The following is a 20,970-nucleotide window of genomic DNA, read 5'->3' as shown; positions in this document are numbered from 1 at the left end:
TGATCTGACCATGACAAAGGCAACACTTCTAAGCCCCTTAGTCTCAGATCATTACTCAGTTGCTCAGAGAGGAATACCATGTCGGGTGCATGTCCCCCCTCATGAATCGGACCCTGTACTACTTGAGTCAGGTCCATGGCTGTCATGGTGGTCCCCCAAGAAAATAAGTCTGGGAAACCCCACTGCCAGCCCTGCTACCGCCTCGAGCAGCACAGGCAGGGCTGTTGACACACAGCTGGGAGGCAGGTACGTGAGTAACAAGCCCACCTGAACCCCTAAGTCCAACTTCACCAGGAGGGACTTACAACCTGTAATCTCTGGAGCAACGAGTCTACGCAGGCAAAGGCTCTCCCTGGCTATAATAGCCACTTCTCCCCGCCTTCCCTGGGGTCGAGGCTGATCCCATATCCGAAACGGCTGGGCAAATTTCAGAGAGAGGAACCCCTCACAAGCCAGGTCGGCCTCCTCATCCAATATCAAAACCTGGATGAGGAGAGCTTTATTTACCACCGACCTGGCATTGAGTAGCAGCAGCCTGAGCCCAGGGCCAGAATTACACTCATCACCAGTGCCTTGAGTTAAACTCATGAAGCCGGAAGGAGGGATCGCTACTAAGCAGCGATCCCTTCTTCCCCTGGAACGGCTAGCTCCATGACTTCCGCCAGACCTGCCTCTCCCCAGCAAGACTGGGATCTTTTGACCCTCTGTCACCCCAGAGATAAGCGTCCCCCCCCCTGCCTCTCCAGCATCAAGTGTGCCAGAAATTTCATTCATATCATATTCATTCATTTCATACATAATATAATCCCACCCACCCACCCCATTCCAGCTATCACCCCCCATCCCATTCATTACCATTCATACCATTTCATTCATTCCAGTTACTTTTTAACATAACTAGTTGAAGCAAAGAAAGGAAAGTTCATATTTCCAGCCTAGTGGAATGTTTGTAATATTTCCTATTTTTTTAACAAGTAAGATTTTAAAATGAGAGCCTGTGGTGTCCTCTTATGGTGACATGTAATGAGGTAATAAATATACAGTGATCCCCCGGGTATTGCGACCCCGATCATTGCGAAATGGCTATATGGCGATTTTGCAACCCGGAAGTAAAAACACCATCTGCGCATGCGCGCCCTTTTTCTATGGGCACGCATATGTAGATGGCGCCGGGCAGATCAGCTGCTGGGCGGCTTCCCTAGGTCTTCCCCCTCTTGCTGGCGGGAGGGCGAGCGGCGGGCATCAGCGAGGAGTTTCCCCACCGCCCACGCAAACTCCTCGCTGCCGCTCGCCCGCCCTTCACCCGCCCATGCCGTTCATTCTGGCCGCTTCCCAGCTGAGTCCTGAAGCGAATTGGCTTCAGGACTCAGCTGGGAAGCGCGAGCGAGCGGCGCCAGCAAACGGCTTGCCCGCCGCCTGCCTGCCCGCGCGCCCGCCGCTCACCCGCCCTTCGCCCGCCCACGCGGTTCGCTCCCCCTCTTGCTGGCGGGAGGGCGAGAAGCCCCCCCAGCACCCGCTCGCCCGCCGTTCGCCGCTCGCCCCGCCCTTCGCCCGGCCACCCGCCCTTCGCTCGCTGCTCGCCCGGCCACCCGGGTTCGGGGGAGTGCTGGCAAGCCCCCCATGCCGGCGGCGACGTTTTAAAACAGCCGCACGGCTTCCCAATGAGTCCCGAAGACAAACGCGGAAGTTCGCCTTTGACGTTTGTCTTCGGGACTCAGTTGGGAAGCCGTGCGGCTGTTTTAAAACGTCGCCGCCGACATGGGGGGCTTCCTAGCAGCCCCCCAAACCCGGGTTGGGGTCCGGGGGGTGCTGGCAAGCTCCCCATGCCAGCGGCGATGTTTTAAAACAGCCGCGCGGCTTCCCAATGAGTCCCGAAGACAAACGCGGAAGTTCGCCTTTGACGTTTGTCTTCGGGACTCAGTTGGGAAGCCGCGCGGCTGTTTTAAAACATCGCCGCCGGCATGGGGGGCTTCCTAGCAGCCCCCCAAACCCGGGTTGGGGGTCCGGGGGGTGCTGGCAAGCCCCCCATGCCGGCGGCGACGTTTTAAAACAGCCGTGCGGCCCCCAATCTTTGGCTCCTCGCTAGCGCTGCGGAAGTAAAAACACCATCTGCGCATGCGCAGATGGTGTTTTTACTTCCGCAGCGCTACTTCGCTAAAACCCGATCATTGCTAGGGGTCCTGGAACGGAACCCTCGCAATGATCGGGGGATCGCTGTATTTAGATTTCTTATCCCAGTGATTTTCCCAATCATTCAATCATCTATCTGCTCATTTTATTATTTTGTTATCTGGTTCTAAATGGATGTACATGTGATTTGCATGAAATATACTGGTTGTAAAAGCATTTCAATTCTGAGAAATGTTATTGAAACTCATTATGTGGCAGTTTAGACTTAGCAATTAATGTATGTTTTATACAGTGGTACCTCTACTTACGAACTTAATTCGTTCCGTGACCAGGTTCTTAAGTAGAAAAGTTTGTAAGAAGAAGCAATTTTTTCCCATAGGAATCAATGTAAAAGCAAATAATGCTTGCAATTGGGGAAAGCACAGGGAGGTTGGAGGCCCTGTTTCCTCCCAGGAGATTTCTACAGAGGCCCCACGGAGGTTTCTCCCTGCCTTTTCCAACCCTGTTTCTAAATCTTTGCCCCAGCTGCTTTGAAAACCAATTGAGGCCATTAATTGCTGGGGACAAATTTATCAAAGGCGTTTGCCTTCCTGTGGATGGGTTTAAAATTAAAGGATATAATCTTCAATCAGCAAATGATTAGTCTTTAACAGGAAACGCTCTTTCTTTTATAACCATACTATGTTCTTCTTTACACTTATAGTCCGTCTTGTATTAGCTCTTTTTTCTAATCTCCTTTGACACTTATTTTTATTGTAATCTCAGAGCAGTACAAAAAGTTTTACTTTCTGTGCAACCAGTCAATAAGTTATTTTAGGAAAAAATATTCTTTTTTCTTTTTTGTAGGACCGTTTACCTCTTGCAGTAGTAGGTAGTAATACTATTATTGAAGTCAATGGGAAGAGAGTTAGAGGAAGACAATATCCTTGGGGTGTTGCAGAAGGTAAGTGAATAGAATGTGTAACATTCATAATTGGGCAGTAAGTTATATCTTAATAGGAATATTATAGTTTTGGAAAAACAAGATAAAAATACACAATTTCACACTTACTCTTCCATCTCCACATAACAGTGCCCTTAAACTTTATCTCTTTTACCAATATTGTAACAAAATAATAAGACACATTGTACATGTGCATTGAGAATTTCCTGAGATTCTCAATTGAAAAATTATATTCTGGATGTTTGAATTATTTTAAAACTCTTCTATGATCAGTTCATATTAACAGTCTAGACTTGTGATGGCAAACCTATGGCACAAATGGCGTGCATAGCAATATTGGTAGGTACACGAGCTCAAGTCCAATGGGCATGCTGGCCAGCTGATTTTCAGGTTTTCTGGGGCCCACTGAGAGTTTGGAAACCGACTGTTTCCAGCCTCCGGAGAGAGTGAGGAACGCCCGTTTTTTGCTCTCCTAGCTCCAGAGTCTTTCTGGAGGTCAAGGAGGCCAACAACAGGATGCACAGGGGCCTCAGGAGGCCAAGACAGTCCCGTTTTTTCCCTCCCCAACCTAGAGAGAGAGAGAGGTGGGGGGGGGGAGAAGATATACACAAACACACAAACAGAAGTTCCTTACTCACACTCCATGGCAGCCACATCCCCTCACTAACCTGCTTTCCACCCCAGGAGCATAACAAATTAAAATTTAATTTGTGTGTCTTGCTCATATGACCACCTAGCCACTCCTACCCAGCTGGTCCAGGACCCCCAACAGTCTGAGAGACCATGATTTGGCCCTGTTTAAAAAGTTTTGAGAGCCCTTGCTCCAGAGCATCATTTTGCTTTTGGATTGAAAACAGCACAACTTTATTATGTATTTGTTAAACTTTATTATGTATTTGTTAAACTTTCATATTTGTTCTATGACACTTTATTTCTTTAATTGTAAATTTGGATAATTATAATGATTTCAGTAATACAACATTGCATATTTTAAGTTTGTTTTTAGCTTTTTTATTGATCCCAAAATAAATTAACTAATTGGACCTGGTTAATACTTGAATGGTGGGGAATCTATAGGCCAAAAAACCCACAAGCCCTTCCTGGAAAAAAAAGGCATTGAGAAAATATATCTATATTATTGCAACAAAAATAACGTGGATGTATCTTTTGAATTACTAAGCATCTAGGGAAATTTTATTAATCACAAATACAGGGTTTAATTTGCAGCTTGACCATCTGATACTGATTAAAGTGTGTTAAAAATGAGCATTTTTTTCATGCAGTTGAAAATGGCGAACACTGTGACTTTACAATTCTAAGGAACATGTTAATAAGGTAAACAAGTAGTCTATGACATTAATATTGGTAATACATTTTTAAGTTTTTCCATTCCTTTGACCTTTCATATATTCTGTGATAAGAAAGAGTAATATTTATTTAATTCTTTATTTATTTACTTGATTTAAATGCCACCCAACTCCCTAAGGTCTCTGGGCAGCTTACAATAATAAAAACAATATCTTAAAAAACAGTTTAAAAGATTTAAAACTAATTTTCAAAAACCCATACAAATCTCTTATGGCCGGATTTTGATAATACCTCATTTAATCAATGGCCTCAGGCCTGCCGGCAAAGCCATAGGACTTTCCAAAAGGCCGGTAGGGTGTGGGCAGTATGGATCTCTGGGAGTATCTGGTTCCAGAAAACCAGAGCTACCACAGAGGCAGCCTTCTCCCATGGCTCCGCCAGCCAAAACTGTTTAGATGACAGGACCCGGAGAAGGCTAACCCTGTGGGTCCTTATTGGCTGCTGGGAGCTATGCAGCAGAAGGCGGTCTCAAAGATAGTCTGGCCCTAAGCCATGTAGGGATTTATATGTGATAACCAGCACATTGAATTGCATCTGGAGATTGATTGGGAACCAGTGCAGCTTGCGGAGAATTGGTGTGATATGGGTGCACCTAGGTGTACCCCAACAGCTCAGGTGGCTGCCTCCTGGACCAGTTGTAGTCTCCAAATGCTTTTCAGGGGTAGCCCCATGTAGAGCACATTGCAATAGTCTATCCACGAGGTGATAAGGACATGAGGAACCATGTGAAGAGCATCCTGATCCACGTAGGGTCGCAATTGGTGCACTAGGTGAACCTGTGCAAAGCTCCCCCCTAGCAACAGCTGAGAGATGTTGATCCAATCTCAGCTGAGAATCTAGGAGGACACCCAAATTCTTGCATTCTTCTCTCCTCTCCTTTCTTTAGCTAAGATGAAATTCTGGCTTGTCTAGATGGAGAGAGATAAAGGAGGAACAAAGGCTAGGTGAAACCAGGGAAAAGAACCTGAAAGATCAGCCATTTCATTTCTGGGCAATGGTTGCCCCCAGCTGGTCAAAAGGTATATGAAAGCCTTCCTGCTTCCCATCATTGGAGCTCTAAGGTTGAGGGAGCCGATGCTGTTGAGCCGGTGGATGGGAGTGGCCAGCAGGGGACAGCATCGATGAATAAGACCTGAAGAGAGTCCAGAAGAGATGTCTGGAGCAGCGTTGGAGGCATAGTTCCCTCTAAGCTGAGCAGTGAGCAATCGCTCACTTAAAAATCATCATCAACTCAGAGTTTTCCAAACCTGCCCAGAAGCCGAGAGGGAAAGAGTGAGAGGGAAGGAGAGAGAGAGGAAGAGAGCTAGAGAGAGAAACAGATAGAAAAAAGAGAGGAAGGAAAAGAGAAAGAAAAAGAATGGGAGTAAGGAAGAGAGAAAGAAAATCAAAATCTAGTTTGAAACTAGCTCAACTATTTAAGTGGCATTTTGATATTGATAGAGTTGCCCTATTATGAGCTCACTGTTATAGACACACAGTATTTATTTATTTATTTATTTATTATTTCTGTGCCGCCCAGTCCCGAAGGGACTGCCGCTCAGACACTATACTTTTCCGCCCACCCCAAAAAAAAATTAGAGGGAACACTGGTTGGAGGTCCAGTGAATCTAGATCTGACCGGACACTGTTAAAATCTTTTATTAAGTGATCAAAGCCGTAAAGTGTTCTCATCTTTCCACCGTGGTTGTATCCACAGAATCTCACTTAGCTGCCCTGTTTAGGGTGGCTTGCTCTCTACATGGAGAAAGTGGAGGAACCCTTGCAGAGCAGAACTGAGGAGTTTAATAAGTTTCTGCGGATAAAGTCGCTCAGGTCTGTACAGACCTAGACTCCATCTGGGCAGTATCGACAAAGGTGACAGGGTCATGTCTTAGTCCAGTTGTGTGTGATGAGCTTGAACTAGTGATGAAGTGGAGAAGGCCATGGGATTTGTGAGCTCCTCCACCTGTTTATTGGATCCATATCCCTTCTGGTGGTGACCAACACTTTGTTGATGGAGGGGTCCTTCCTTTCCCCGTTAAAAGAGGCAGTGGTGTGTCCCCTTCTCAAGAAGCCTTCCCTGCATCCAGCTATTTTGAACAACTATTGTCCTGTCTCCAACCTTCCCTTTTTTAGGGAAGGTTGTTGAGAAGGTGGTGGTGCTCTAGCTCCTATGGTCCTTGCATGAAGCCAATTATCTTGATCCTTACCAGTCTAGTTTCAGGCCTGGCTCCAGCACTGAAACTGCTTTAATCACGTTGATGGATAATCTCTGATGAGACTGGGATAAGGGCTATTTATCTATCCTGGTGCTTCTTGACCTTTCAGCAGCTTTCGATACCATCAACCATGATATCCTTCTGTGCCGACAGTAGGGGTTAAAGGTGGGAGGCACCATTTTACGGTGGTTCTCCTCCTACCCCTCTGGTCAGTCACAGTCGGTGTTGGTGAGGGGTCAGATATGGGCTCCTAGGCTCCTCTGTGGGGTGCATCGTGGGTTGGTTCTTTCTTCCCTACTATTTAACATGTACATGAAACTGCTGAGTGAGATCATCCAAAGACACGGGATGAGTTTCCAACAGGACGCTGACAACACTCAGCTGTACATCTCCACCCCACGTCAGTTCAGTGAAGCAGTGGAGATGATATGCCAGTGCCTGGAGACTGTGAGAGTTTGGATGGGTGTCAACAGGCTCAAGCTCAACCCGAGAAGACGGAATGGCTATAGGTTTTGCCTCCCAGGGACAATACCATCTGTCCTTCCATCACTCGGGGGGGGGGGACTTTTGACCCCTCAGAGAAGGTCCACAACTTAGGAGTTTTCCTTGGTCCAAGCTATGGCTTGAACAACATCTCTCAGCTATGGCGAGGGGGGGCGTTTGCCTGGTGCACCAGTTGCCAGTCTATTTGGATAGGGCATCTCTTCTCACAGTCATTCATGCCCTCATCACCTCGAGGCTCGATTATTGCAATACGCTTTACATGGGGCTATCTTTAAAGAAGGTTCAAAGACTGCGGTTCGTTCAAAATGCAGCCGTGTGAGCCATCATGGATCTATCAAAATATACTCATTTATCACCATCACTCCGTGAGCTACATTAGCTACTGATTGGTCTCTGGACACAATTTAAAGTGTTGGTCATTACCTATAAAGCCCTACATGGCTTAGGACCATCCTGCCGTATGTATCCCAACAGTTAGTCAGATCCCACAGGGTTGGCCTTCTCCAGTTTCCATCAGTCAAGCAATGCTGTCTGGCAGGGCCGAGGGGAAGGGCATTCTCTGTGGCAGTTCCAGTCCTCTTGAATCAACTCTCCCCGCAGATTTGCACTGCCCTCACCCTCCTGGCCTTTTGAAAGGCTTTAAAAACACGTCTTTGCCGCAGGCCTGGGGACTTGGAGCATGAACACTGCTCCAGCTGCTAGTATGTTTGTGGCATCAGATGAATGCTGAGTGAATGGTTTTTAATGTTTGGGGTTTTAAAATTTTGTAATAATTTTTATCTTGTACACCGCCCTGAGTCAACTGGAGAAGGGCATTTTATAAATGTAAATAAATAAATAAAGCACCAAAGACAAATTCCTTGTGTGTGCAATCACACTTGGCCAATAAAGAATTCTATTCTATTCTATAAATAAATTGCAAGCCCATTCTGAGAGGATGGACAGTCTCTATAGTCCTTCTAGGGCTACAACCAGTCAGTCTTATCGGGGTTATGTTTGAACCTGTTAACTCCCATCCAGACCTTCTCAGACTCCAGGTACTGGCACATCACATCTACTGCTTCACTGAACTGACATGGAATGGAGATATACAGCTAGCTATCATCAGCATATTTCTGGTACCTGACCCCGTGTCGTTGGATGATCTCAACCAGTGGTTTCATGTAGATGTTAAATAGGAGAGGAGAGAGAACTGAACCCTATGGCACCCCACAAAGGAGAACCTAGGGGTCGACCTCTGTCCTCCCACCAACACTGACTGCAGCTGACTGGAGACACAGGAGAACCACCGCAACACGGTGCCTCCCACTCCCAACTCCCCTAGCCATTGCAGAAAGATATCATGTTCAATGGTTCTGAAGGCCGCTGAGAGTTTTAAGAAGCACCAAGATAGAGGAATAACCTCCATCCCGAGCTTGCCCAAGATCATCTATCAGTGTGACCAAAGCAGTTTCTGGGCTTTAGCCAGGCCTAAAACCTGATTGAAACATGTCTAGATAATCTGCTTTATCCAATGACCATAGGAGCTAGAGTGCCACCTCTTTCTCCACAACCTTTCCCACAACACATAGGTTGGAGACTAGACGAAAGTTCTTTAACTCAGCTGGATCCAGGGAAGGCTGAGTTAGATTTTCAGTGCAGGTTAATGTGTGGTGGCATAAGTACAAAGAAAGAGTATTAAAGAAAGAGTAAAAAGTGTTCAAAGAGGGACGGCATAGAAATTCAATTAATTAATTAATTAATAACAACAATAATAATAATAAAGAAACTTGATATCTGATGTAAAAACACTTTATTTTCCATTTTCTTATAATACATTTGGGAAAAGGTTTGTTGGCTATAATTTAATTGGGTATAGATGTAGAATTTTCAGCCCTGAACTAATTTACAACCATAATTGAGCTCAAAATTTATGTTGTTAAGTGAGACATTTGTTGAGTTTTGTCTCATTTTATGACCTTTCTAGCCGCAGTTGTTCAATGAATTATTGCAGTTGTTAAGTTAATAATATGGTTGTTAAGTGGAACTGATCTTCCCATTGCTCGTCAGAAGGTCGCAAAAGTTGTTCACATGACCCCAAGGCACTGCAACCATCACAAATATAAACCAGTCAGACATCCAAATTTTAATCACATGACCATGGGAATATTACAGCGGTAATGTCAATTTTTCAGTACTTTGAACAGTCACTAAACAAACCGTTGTAACTCTAAGGCTATCTCAGTTTTTAAACAAACTTTTGAAAACCATTTCAATATTTTATGAAAGCAAAAGCTGTTTATACATGCATTTATATGGTACTATTCAGGAAGTAAGTTCTGGCGGTTTTTTTGGGTTTTTTTCTAGAACTCATATGCAAGACCTGAAAGATGTCACTAATAATGTCCATTATGAGAATTACAGAAGCAGAAAATTGGCAGCTGTAACATACAATGGAGTTGACAACAACAAAAACAAAGGGCAGTTAACAAAGTAAGTAGTAATTTAGATGGTGCTATAGTTTGTTCCAGCTGGTTCTAGAAAATTATTTGAGGTTAAATATTCTGAATCCTGTTATATTTTATAATTATAATTTTAAGGGCTCCGAAAACAGTGTAGCATAATGCAACCTTCTAGGTTATTCAATCTCAAAATGGAAATGTTTGGAGTATGGTAGAAATGCATCACTATTTAATATATGCTTTTCATAATTGATTGGCAGAGTGAGGAACAGGATCTATTGAAGTAAATAGAATTTATCTCATCCAAACAAACTCTACCACTGAATGCAATCATGTGCATGTTGTATTGAACCTAATCTCAAATATGTATATGTTGCTTAGTAGTTTGATCTGTTTCAAAATACGATACATATAATGTACTGTGGGCTATTTGAAATTATTTGAATTTGGGCTATACATATATTGCTTTCCTATGTGATTCAGATTTTAGTACAGTGGTACCTCTACTTACGAACGCCTCTACATATGAACTTTTCGAGATATGAACCCGGTGTTTAAGATTTGTTTGCCTCTCCTTAAGAACCATTTTATCCTTACGAACCGGAGTCCGGGTGTGAGCGCTCTCTTACTGTGGCAGGGATTATCGTGCCTTGTGACTGCCACCATCGGGATTTTCCATTTGCTTGCCGCCCCTGCCGGGATTCCCCGCCTCCGGACTGCCAACATTGACTGTTGCTGGCCGAAGCGCCTGGGATTTTCCCTTTACTTTCCAATGGCTGGGCAAGATGCCCCCCTTCCTCCTCCGGAGCCCCCGGGGACAGCCACGCGGTCCCCTTTGTCTCCCCGGCCAAAGAAGTGGCGACCAGTTGAAGTTGCGGCCCGAATCCTAATCCGGCCACCACTTTGCCTCCCTCCACTTGATCCTTGGCAGCCCCGGCGAGCCTACACGGCTTCTCCATCCAGAAGAAACCACTCCGAGGCCTCTTCGCCCCTCCTGCCCATTGGCCGGTTGAATTGCAGTTGCTGCCCACCAGGACCCTCTGAAGCTGGCCCGACCGCACCTGCCTCCCCTCTCCTCTTGCCCGGTGGGCGACAAAGCGCTTGGGGGGGATTTCCGGCTCGGGGTCCGGAGTCCCCTCCCCTTGGCACCCCCAAGCCGAGTCGGCGGCTTCTCACTTCTCTGAGCCTCCCTTCAGAAACCTCGAAGCCGGGATGCCACTGCCGTAGCTCCCTTCCCAGCACATTACTTCGCCTCACAAACTCTCTTCCCTCCCCCCCTGCCTGCAGGTGAGTGGAGATGTGCGTCTGCCATTCTGTCTGCCGTGCTACTCCCAGGTCCTCCTTGCCGTTCCATTCTCTGGCAAGCTCCGTTCTCTAGCAAGCCTCTAGATAGATAGATGGATGGAGGGATGAATGGATGGAGGGATAGATGATTGATAGATGGATAGAGGGATAGATAGATAGATAGATAGATAGATAGATAGATAGATAGATAGATAGATAGATAGAGGGATAGATATTGATAGAGGGATGGATGGATGGATAGATAGATAGATAGATAGATAGATAGATAGATAGATAGATAGATAATTGATAGATATCTATCATCTATCCATCTATTTATCTATCTAGAGGCTTGCTAGAGAATGGAATGGCGAGGAGGACCCGGGAGTAGCACGGCAGACAAAATGGGAGACGCACATCTCCACTCACCTACAGGCGGGGGGGAGAGTTTGTGAGGCGAAGTTATGGGCTGGGAACAGAGCTACGGCCACGGCATCCCAGCTTCAGGGTTTCTGAGGGGAGGCTCAGAGAAGCAGGGAGCCGCCGACTCAGCTTGGGGGCGCTGAGGGGAGAGGACTCCAGACCCTGAGCCAGACATCCCCCCAAGCGCTTCGTCGCCTGCTGGGCAAGGGGGGGGAGGCTGGTGCATCCGGGCCAGCTTCGGAGGGTCCTGGTGGGCAGCAGTTGCAATTCAACCAGCCTTATCTAAAACCGAAGCGCTGGGATTCTCCTTTGCCACCGTCGCCGAAAACTTTCAAGGAGGGTGGAAGCCCCACCAGCTGACTAGCCGCCAGGCAACTTCCCACATGTGTCAATCCACCCACGAGGCTCCCTCCGGGCAGCTTCCGCTGTCTTCCCCTCCCCCCCTCCATCCACCCGGAACAAGGATCCAAATGCCAGTGGTAATAAGGCAAAAGGGGTGAGTTTTCTGATAGCACGCATTATTTGCTTTTACATTGATTCCTATGGGAAAAATTGCTTCTTCTTACGAACTTTTCTACTTATGAACCTGGTCACGGAACAAATTAACTTAGTAAGAAGAGGTACCACTTTACTACAATTTTTGTAGTACTACACATTTCATAAATTTCATTTAGTATTTGTATGTGTGAATTTTATTTTTTTGTCAGACAAAGATTCATCTCGCTGTTTTGAAAGCAGAAATGCCCCTATTCTAATCCAAATGAGGTTAATGTAATGTATTGCAGGATATGGTTGTTTATGAACCAAATGTATAAAGACCAACTCTGCATAATCATAAATAACATATAATAGAAAATATGTTTGATATTTTATATTGCCAATTTAACTTCGCCATCTTATGTGAATATTTGTCTTGCAAAAAATAATCCTGTTTATTTTGAGAAGTGTTTTAAATTTTTTACAAAATGTTTATAAGGTATGCAAACATAATTGGCTCTAATGTAACTTAAGGTTAGTAATGTTTTCAGTTTACTTCCTATCTCAGAATTTAAAATTTTAAAAATTCAACTGTTCCTGGAATTTTTTTGTTCATTGCTATTGAGAATTATGTAAAATCAACAGTGAAAGTGTTTGCACCCTGATATTATTACCTTTGCTTTTCGTTCTGACAAATTTCTATAACATTAGAGTAAGTACATAGCTTTTAACTGAGCATGGATTTTTATTTCAGTGCTGTTTCAGTCTCCTTCTTCCATCACAATTCAGAATTATATTAATGTCTCACCCATAAAGCAATATTATTTATTCTTATCCATAGTGGCATGAACGCTTTCTAGTATGTTTCATTGTATTTCCAAAGTGAAAAACTAAATGCAACCAAGAAAGGAAAACAACAATAAAACAAAAACAGGACTCCACAAAAAATGTGCATAAAAGTTCTGATGGGGTTCAAAGTTGCCTCAGTCTTCAGATTTAAAAAAAACGTGATTTGTGAATTTGATATTATTAATAGATAGCATTAGAAAAATAATCAACAGTGAACCACAACTTTTCATATACTTGTGGAAAGAAAGTCTAGAAAGTGTAGCATTTCTCTTTTAGACTAAATATTAAATAGTATTCCATCCAACCCATTCAAAGACTTTTTATTGAGTTAAATTCTAAAACGTAACATGTAGCACATATTTTTGGCAGAATAATATATACAGGGGGTGGACAAAAAATGGAAACACTTGACTTTTTGGCATCATAATGTTTGAACATGTTCAAATCAGTCAAAACATGACATTTTAATTCTGTTATTTCGTATGTTTTTTTTAACTACCTTTTTTTAAACAGAAATTTTAGGAAATAGGTTATAACCTTCTAGAAATGGCAGACCTCTCAGACTTTCAAAGTGGCCAAATTGTTGGTGCTTGAATGGCAGGCGCTAGTGTAACAGAAAGTGCCCGAATGTTTGGCATTTCAAGAGGTCATGTCTCAAAAGTAATGACTGCTTTTGAAAGAGAAGGGAAAATGTCCTCAGCCAAGCACAGGTCTGGTACAAAGTCGAAGTTGTCTGAGAGAGACTGTCAGACTCTAAAGCAAATTGTTAAGAGCGGATCGCAAGACCGCAGCTCCTAAAATCACTGCAGAACTCAATAGACACTTACAGAACCCAGTTTCCACAAAAACTGTTCGAAGGGAGCTTCACAAATCTGGATTCCAAATCTGGATTTTCAAGGTATTTCCATTTTTTTGTCCAGCCTCTGTATGTCACCATCAAAAGGGTAGGTTTTGCAGTTGTAATAATATCCTAGGTTATTAAAAGAAACATATGGAAACAATTATCCAGATTCCAAACATGCAAAGTTTAAAGATCAATATTAAATTAAGTCTGTAAGTAAGCCGACAGCTAATGCAGTTCAGATTAAAGAAAACCATATTGGATCAAAAACTTTATCTCCAGCAACCAAACAACCAAAGCCTAAAAAGGGGAATAAGGAATGATGATATTAGTAGTAGCTAATTAAGTATTTGGAACCTGAACAATTAAATATAAAAATGTAGACAAGGGTGCTTTCAGACCATGCTCTTCAGAAACTCTTTCCTCAAACCATTAAAATTAAGAATTCTTGCCAAGGTGCATCATTCTTTACTGTATCAAAGTTACCGTATTTTTGGAGTATAAGACGCACCGGAGTATAAGAGGCACCTTAGTTTTGGGACAGGAAATCTAGGGTAAAAATTCTGTCTCCAAGCAAACAATACAGATTACAGTCCAGACAACAGCCTGGAATGAAAACAGTCTTCAGCCTTGCAGTACTAATGTTCCCCCGCTCAAGAGCCCCTCCTCCCGAAGACAGCCCACTCCAGACGGCTTCGGCGTTTGTTTTCCGCCAGGCTGCACCAGCTGCCATCGCCTGCCCAAGATACAGTGGGGTCGGGACTGGAGGGACCAGCCAAGATGCCGCCGAGTGAAGGAAAACTTTTTTTGTCCTCCATTTCGGCGGCAATCGCCGGAGAAGGTGACCCCCGCCTCCCAGGCAAGGCCTCCAGTGGGTGTGGGGGGACTCATTTGCCGGCTTTCTTGGCAGCCAAAATGGCTGAGGTACCTGCAACTCGTTAGCTGGCTCTACAGTTGGGCTCGTCGTGTAGTTTTTAACGGTAAGATATTTGTGGGGAAAACAGAGGCGTTTCCTCTTCTGAAAACTCGCCAACTCAGAGCTGGGCAGGCTGCGTGGAAGCGGCCTCGCTCATCGCATCATGTTTTCCTTCCACCTTCCCTGAAGTAAAAATCCGTTCAGGTTCGGCAAGGACGAAAATAGGCCTAAATGGGTAGCGGGGTTTGGGGTGGGCGTTTTCTTCAATGATTTCCCCCCCCCCTCTTTCTTCTCAATGGGTCGGTAGCAGCATTGGCCCCCGTCGGCAATGGGAAAGGAGAAACTTTGAGGAGAAATTAAAGTGCCCGCTTTAGGAAGAGATCAGCCGCCATGGATCGGCTTTTAATTTAGTTGACAAACAACCTGCCAAAATGTCTTAGTGGAGAATATGTTTAATTTTTGAGTCACTTAGAAAGATGCGGTCCTGCAGGTAATTGAGGTGCACCTGACTAAAATATAAACTCCGCAATCTGCTCAGTTTCACAAGCGGGATTGGTTGGATCCCTTTTTTGACCACCGACACTACACAGGACCGTCCTCTCACAATGAAAACAGCCTTCACGCCATCCCTTCCACCCCACTTTTTCCTTGTTCAGTCAGTTAAGAAGCAGGTGGGGGCCGCCGCTTTTTCTGGCCAGCCCTTGGATCAACTGCGGGGAAGGCTGTTTTCATTGTGAGAGGACATCCCATGGAAGGGTTGCTGTTTCTTCCACACCAGCCTTTATTTATTTATTTATTTATTTATTTATTTATTTATTTAACTCCTTGGATCAACTGCGGGTAAAATGTACAGAGTAGAGCCAAGAGGAGGGTAGGAGAGTCAGCCACTCCTCTCCGTTCCTTGCGAGAGAAGGAATCATAAAGAAATTGGGGGGCAGAAAAAATGAGGAGGCTGGGAGAGCCAGTAATTAAACTTCCTCGCGAAGTTTTCAGCACTGCGGAAACTAAACAATTGCGTGGCCCCAAACCAAATGGAAGAAACGCGCCCCCCTGCCATCCTGAGCCCGCAGTGCTCCAGTTTTGCTCCTCTTTAGTTTTGCTCCCCTAAACTGCATTTCCATCGCCTGCGCTTCACTGAGGACCGGAGCTCAGCAGTTCGATCCCCGTGAGTGAAGGGGAAGGAAAGGAGCCTCTCCCGGTTCCCTACAAGCATTCATGGACCCCCACACACACCACCCAAAAAAAGAGCCAGCCACACTGCCCAAGTGGAGAGCGCTCTGGATTCCTCCCTTTGCGGAGTGGACTCCTCACATTGGCCCTTCTGCCATCCCTCAGAACTTTTCCGTTCTCTTCTCCTTCCTCAGCAGTTGGCAGGGAGGCATCTGGAAGGGTCCGCGGAGATGGCAGTTGGGAAGAATTAAAGCCAGCTGTTTTTTCTACTTACGAACCTGGTTACAGAACCAATTAAGTTCGTAAGGAGAGGTACCATTGTATTTAAATAGATCTACTGCGAACATGACTAAGTCAGGGTTTAATACAGCTGTCTTATCTTAATACTAAAACAGGACACTGTTGCATTTCAGATTATATTTTTACAAATGCTGTTAAAATTGATGTGGCTTTCTGGAAGTATTATCTACTATTTAAAAGAAGATACGATACCATTGGGTCTCTTCAGATCAATAATTTATTTTAAAAAGTTTCTTCATTTTGTTAAGTTGTCTAGAATAATAATAAAGCAGTCTTTAAAAAATAACTCTAATAATTTGAACATTCTATAGAGATTTATAGTTATCGACTTACCTCCTTGCATCCAGTTTCAGCAGTCTGATTAGCACAAGAAAATAACATGCTGCCTATACCTCCCAGCAATTTGCCTCCTTGTAGCTAGTTTCATTTTCAATTTTAGCAAGTGGCCTGCCTGCAAGCCTGAATTGGTGTGGGTCAGGAGGCTGATTTGCTTATGCTAATCAGGCTCTCTGTTGTTTGCTGCAAGGAGGTAAATTGCTGGGAGGCAGAGGCCAAAGGGTGGGGATGGCTAGGGTGGGGGCTACATTCGATGTATAAGACACACCCAAGTTTTCACCCTCTTTGCAGGATTAAAATGTGCATCTTATACTCTGAAAAATATGATATATTTATTTTCTTACTTGCCTTCCCAAAAATCCAGAGCAATAAACATGGTTTGGGGACCAAAGGGGAATTGAATATTTATTTATTAAAAGTTTCCACTGCACAGACTTTAAACTACCTAGTTGAAAATGAAACATCCCACCACATAAGCTTTTAAAAAATTCTGCTTGTTTATACAGCTGCATGTCTAGTTTCATTTGAAGTTTTTAAAATTATTTATAGATTAATTGAGGAATTTATTTTGAATATTGATTGCAAATGAAGATATGTGTGTCCAAAAATCTCAGGAATTTGTTCAGTTTGATATAGACTGAAAAATTGAGAAAAATAACCTTTTAATTTTCATTATTTAGTACAGAAACATTATATTATCTGTATTAGTTAAAACTGTTTTTTTTCATACAATTTTCTTAACAATTCTTTTAAATAATTTTACCAAAATTAATTGTTGCTGATTAATTGTTGCTCGCTCCTTTTAATACCATAGATTCTTTAAATTGTATAGGTTTATAAATGTTTATGAGTTTATGACAAAAAATTACAGATTTAGTGTGTGCTTTTGTCTATGGTATAAAACTTTATTGCTGTTTATTGTCCGTGTTGGTATAAGATAGCCCAGAAATGGGTTCCTGCTACTTCAGTCAGCTTCTTTAGAACCAACAACAGGAATTTCTCCCCACTTGCTGAACCGGCAGCGATGGCTGGCTGCACATGCCCCCAAATTGGCTTTCTTGGTGGTACCATCTTGTTTTTTGCTTCTGCAAAGCACAGAAACAGTTTTTTGCTTCTGCACATGCTCAGAAACTGGGGCTTTAATAGTGCCATGACGGCAGCATGCCCGGACGGTACGTGAGAAGGGGAACCAATAGCGCGGCAACCCAGAACCTATCCTTGATATAGACTTTAGTATTTCTTTAACTCAAATAAATTAGGCTGTGGCCTTACATGTAATTTGTATAATTACTAAGGACTGACAGCCTGATTTTCTTTTTTACCAACCAACAGGGCAATATTCTAAAAGGATTTTAACAGCTGCAAGGCTACAGGTTTGAGGTTAAAGGTTAAAGGGTTTTTTAATTCTTTTTTTACTATCTTTCTTTAAAACCTTTTGCCAACTTCTACTCTGATGGAGTTTCTCCATGAAATTAATACAATTTTTTCTAATACCTCATAGCAACATAAGAACAAATATTTTTTTTTTAATGCCGGCTTACCAATACAGTACTAAACAGAACTGTGGAATTCCATTGCTGGAAGGAGAAATTATCATTCATGTAATAGAACAGAGATTATTTCTAGCAATCTGGATGTGAAATACATAAATGGATATTAAGAACTATTATAGTTAAAATCGAGTCTTCGGAGAGGGGCGGCATACAAATCTAATAAATTATTATTATTATTATTATTATTATTATTATTATTATTATTATTATTATTAAATCCACTGCTAACATATAGCACCTTCATAATATTTTACCTAATTTAATCCTACTTTAGAAAATCTTTCATAGAGCATGCAAGAAATAGGAGTTAATAATATTTCTGGACCCAGGAACCAGAATGAATTTTATTATTATTACTACCATATATTAATTAATTTGCATAATAATTTGAGATTTTACACAAAGAAACATAGAAACAGAATTCTGACGGCAGAAAAAGACCTCAGGGTCCATCTAGTCTGCCCTTATACTATTTTCTGTATTTTATCTTAGGATGGATATATGTTTATCCCAGGCATGTTTAAATTCAGTTACTGTGGATTTATCTACCACATCTGCTGGAAGTTTGTTCCAAGGATCTACTAATCTTTCAGTAAAATAATATTTTCTCATGTTGCTTTTGATCTTTCCCCCAACTAACTTCAGATTGTGTCCCCTTGTTCTTGTGTTCACTTTCCTATTAAAAACACTTCCCTCCTGGACCTTATTTAACCCTTTAATATATTTAAATGTTTCGATCATGTCCCCCCTTTTCCTTCTGTCCTCCAGACTATACAGATTGAGTTCATTAAGTCTTTCCTGATACGTTTTATGCTTAAGACCTTCCACCATTCTTGTAGCCCGTCTTTGGACCCGTTCAATTTTGTCAATATCTTTTTGTAGGTGAGGTCTCCAGAACTGAACACAGTATTCCAAATGTGGTCTCACCAGCATTCTATATAGTGGGATCATAATCTCCCTCTTCCTGCTTGTTATACCTCTAGCTATGCAGCCAAGCATCCTACTTGCTTTCCCTACCGCCTGACTGCACTGTTCACCCATTTTGAGACTGTCAGAAATCACTACCCCTAAATCCTTTTCTTTTGAAGTGTTTGCCAACACTGAACTGCCAATACAATACTCAGATTGAGGATTCCTTTTCCCCAAGTGCATTAATTTACATTTAGAAACATTAAACTGCAGTTTCCATTGCTTAGACCATTTATCTAGTAAAGCTAAATCATTTACCATATTACAGACGCCTCCAGGAATATCAACCCTATTGCACACTTTAGAGTCATCGGCAAATAGGCAAACCTTCCCTACCAAACCTTCCCCTATGTCACTCACAAATATATTAAAAAGAATAGGACCCAGAACAGATCCTTGTGGCACACCTCTTGTAACCTGACTCTGCTCAGAATACTCGCCATTAACAATAACTCTCTGATGTCTACGCTTCAGCCAGCTGCAAATCCATTGAACTATCCAGGGATTAAGTCCAATCTTCACTAATTTATCTATCAGCTCTTTATGTGGAACCGTATCAAAGGCTTTGCTGAAGTCCAGGTAGGCAATATCCACGGCACCACCTTCATCCAACACCTTTGTGACATAGTCAAAGAAATCAATGAGATTAGTCTGACATGATTTGCCTTCAGTAAAGCCATGCTGATTTGGGTCTAATAAGTTATTGTTTTTTAGGTGCTGATTTATCCTCTTTTTGAGTAGAGTCTCCATCATTTTAACTACAACTGATGTCAAGCTAACTGGCCTGTAGTTACCAGCTTCTTCTCTACTGCCCTTCTTGTGAATAGGCACAACACTGGCCATTCTCCAATCCTCAGGAACTTCTCCTGTTAACAAGGATTGGTTAAACAAATTAGTCAGGGGGGTAGCAATGACAGATCTGAGTTCTTTAAGAATTCTGGGGTGGATGCCATCTGGACCCATTGCCTTATTTATCTTTAATCGTTCAAGTTCTTCTAAGACATCAGCTTCTAAGATCACTGGAGCTGAATCCGTACAGCTGGAAGCAATGCTATATCCCTCTATAGTATTATTTTGTAAGGTGTCTTTTGAGAAAACTGAACAGAAGTAGCTATTGAAATGGTCAGCGATCTCCTTATTCCCATTAATGCATGTATTATTCCCGGTACTAAGCTTCGTGATGCCGCAGTTTTTCTTCTTCTTATCATTAATATATCTGAAGAAGGTTTTATCCCCCTTCTTTACAGATTTGGCAATTTCTTCCTCTTTTGAGGCTTTAGCAGCATATATTATCTGTTTCGCCTCCTTCTGTCTCATTTTATATACCTCCCTATCAGCTATACTTCCAGACTCTTTATACCTCCTATAGGCAGCCTTTTTTTCATTGACTATAGGCCTTACATCATTGCTAAACCATAGCGGTTTCTTCTTCCTTTTACCTTTAGTTATTTGTCTTACATACAGTCCAGTGGCTTTTAAGATGGCCTTTTTTAATACAGTCCACTGGATGCTCGCTCCTGCCATTTTATCCCTCCCCTTTAATTCATTATCTAAATATTCTCCCATTGCATTAAAAATTGTTTTTCTGAAATCCAATACTTTGGTTGCATTATAGGATTGCTCACAATGAGTTTTTGCATCAAACCACAAACATAGATGGTCACTGCAACCTAAATTTTCTCCCACCTTGACATCTGAAACCCAATTCCCATTCGTAAAAACTAAATCTAGAATATTCTCCCCTCTAGTTGGTGTCTTAACCAGCTGTGCCAGAGCTGCTCCTGTAAAGGCCTCTACTATATTCTTACTTTTGCATGTAAGGGCACTGGGGATATTCCAGTCAACATCAGGCATGTTGAAATCACCCATAACCACAATATCTCCCTTTACTGCCATTTGGGTAATTTCATCCACCATCTTGTTGTCATATTCCTTGGATTGCCCTGGAGGCCTATAGATCACCCCAATTCTAATGACAGAACCTTCTTTATTTTGCATGCAAATCCAGAGAGTCTCTAGATCTTGACACGTATTTTGAATTAGTGTTGTTTTTAGACTTTCTTTAATATAAATGGCTACTCCACCTCCCCTTCTCTCTATTCTATCCTTCCTATACAGTGTATATCCTGGTATGGATATTTCCCATTCATTAGAATCCTTAAACCATGTCTCAGTTATGGCAACCAGGTCCAAATTATCTCTAGATATTATGGCCATTAATTCACAGAGCTTGTTGCTCAAGCTTCGAGCATTTGTGCACATTACCCG

General features: G+C 42.8%; 1 protein-coding gene across 3 annotated transcripts in view; it reads left to right on the top strand.

Moving 5' to 3' along the window:
- Window positions 1-20,970, top strand: part of SEPTIN7 (septin 7) — a 157,287-nt gene that overhangs the window by 98,630 nt on the left and 37,687 nt on the right. For all 3 annotated transcript variants that reach the window (XM_070726307.1, XM_070726308.1, XM_070726306.1), the window contains 3 exons: window positions 2,977-3,073; window positions 4,357-4,408; window positions 9,490-9,615. In XM_070726307.1, coding sequence (XP_070582408.1) covers window positions 2,977-3,073; window positions 4,357-4,408; window positions 9,490-9,615 — 275 coding nt within the window. The remainder of the gene's footprint in view (window positions 1-2,976; window positions 3,074-4,356; window positions 4,409-9,489; window positions 9,616-20,970) is intronic.

Source organism: Erythrolamprus reginae, chromosome Z (genome assembly GCF_031021105.1).
Source record: "Erythrolamprus reginae isolate rEryReg1 chromosome Z, rEryReg1.hap1, whole genome shotgun sequence".
Taxonomy (NCBI): Eukaryota; Metazoa; Chordata; class Lepidosauria; order Squamata; family Dipsadidae; genus Erythrolamprus; species Erythrolamprus reginae.
The sequence above is the reverse complement of the archived record's forward strand: the minus strand, read 5'-3'. Positions and strand labels throughout refer to the sequence as shown.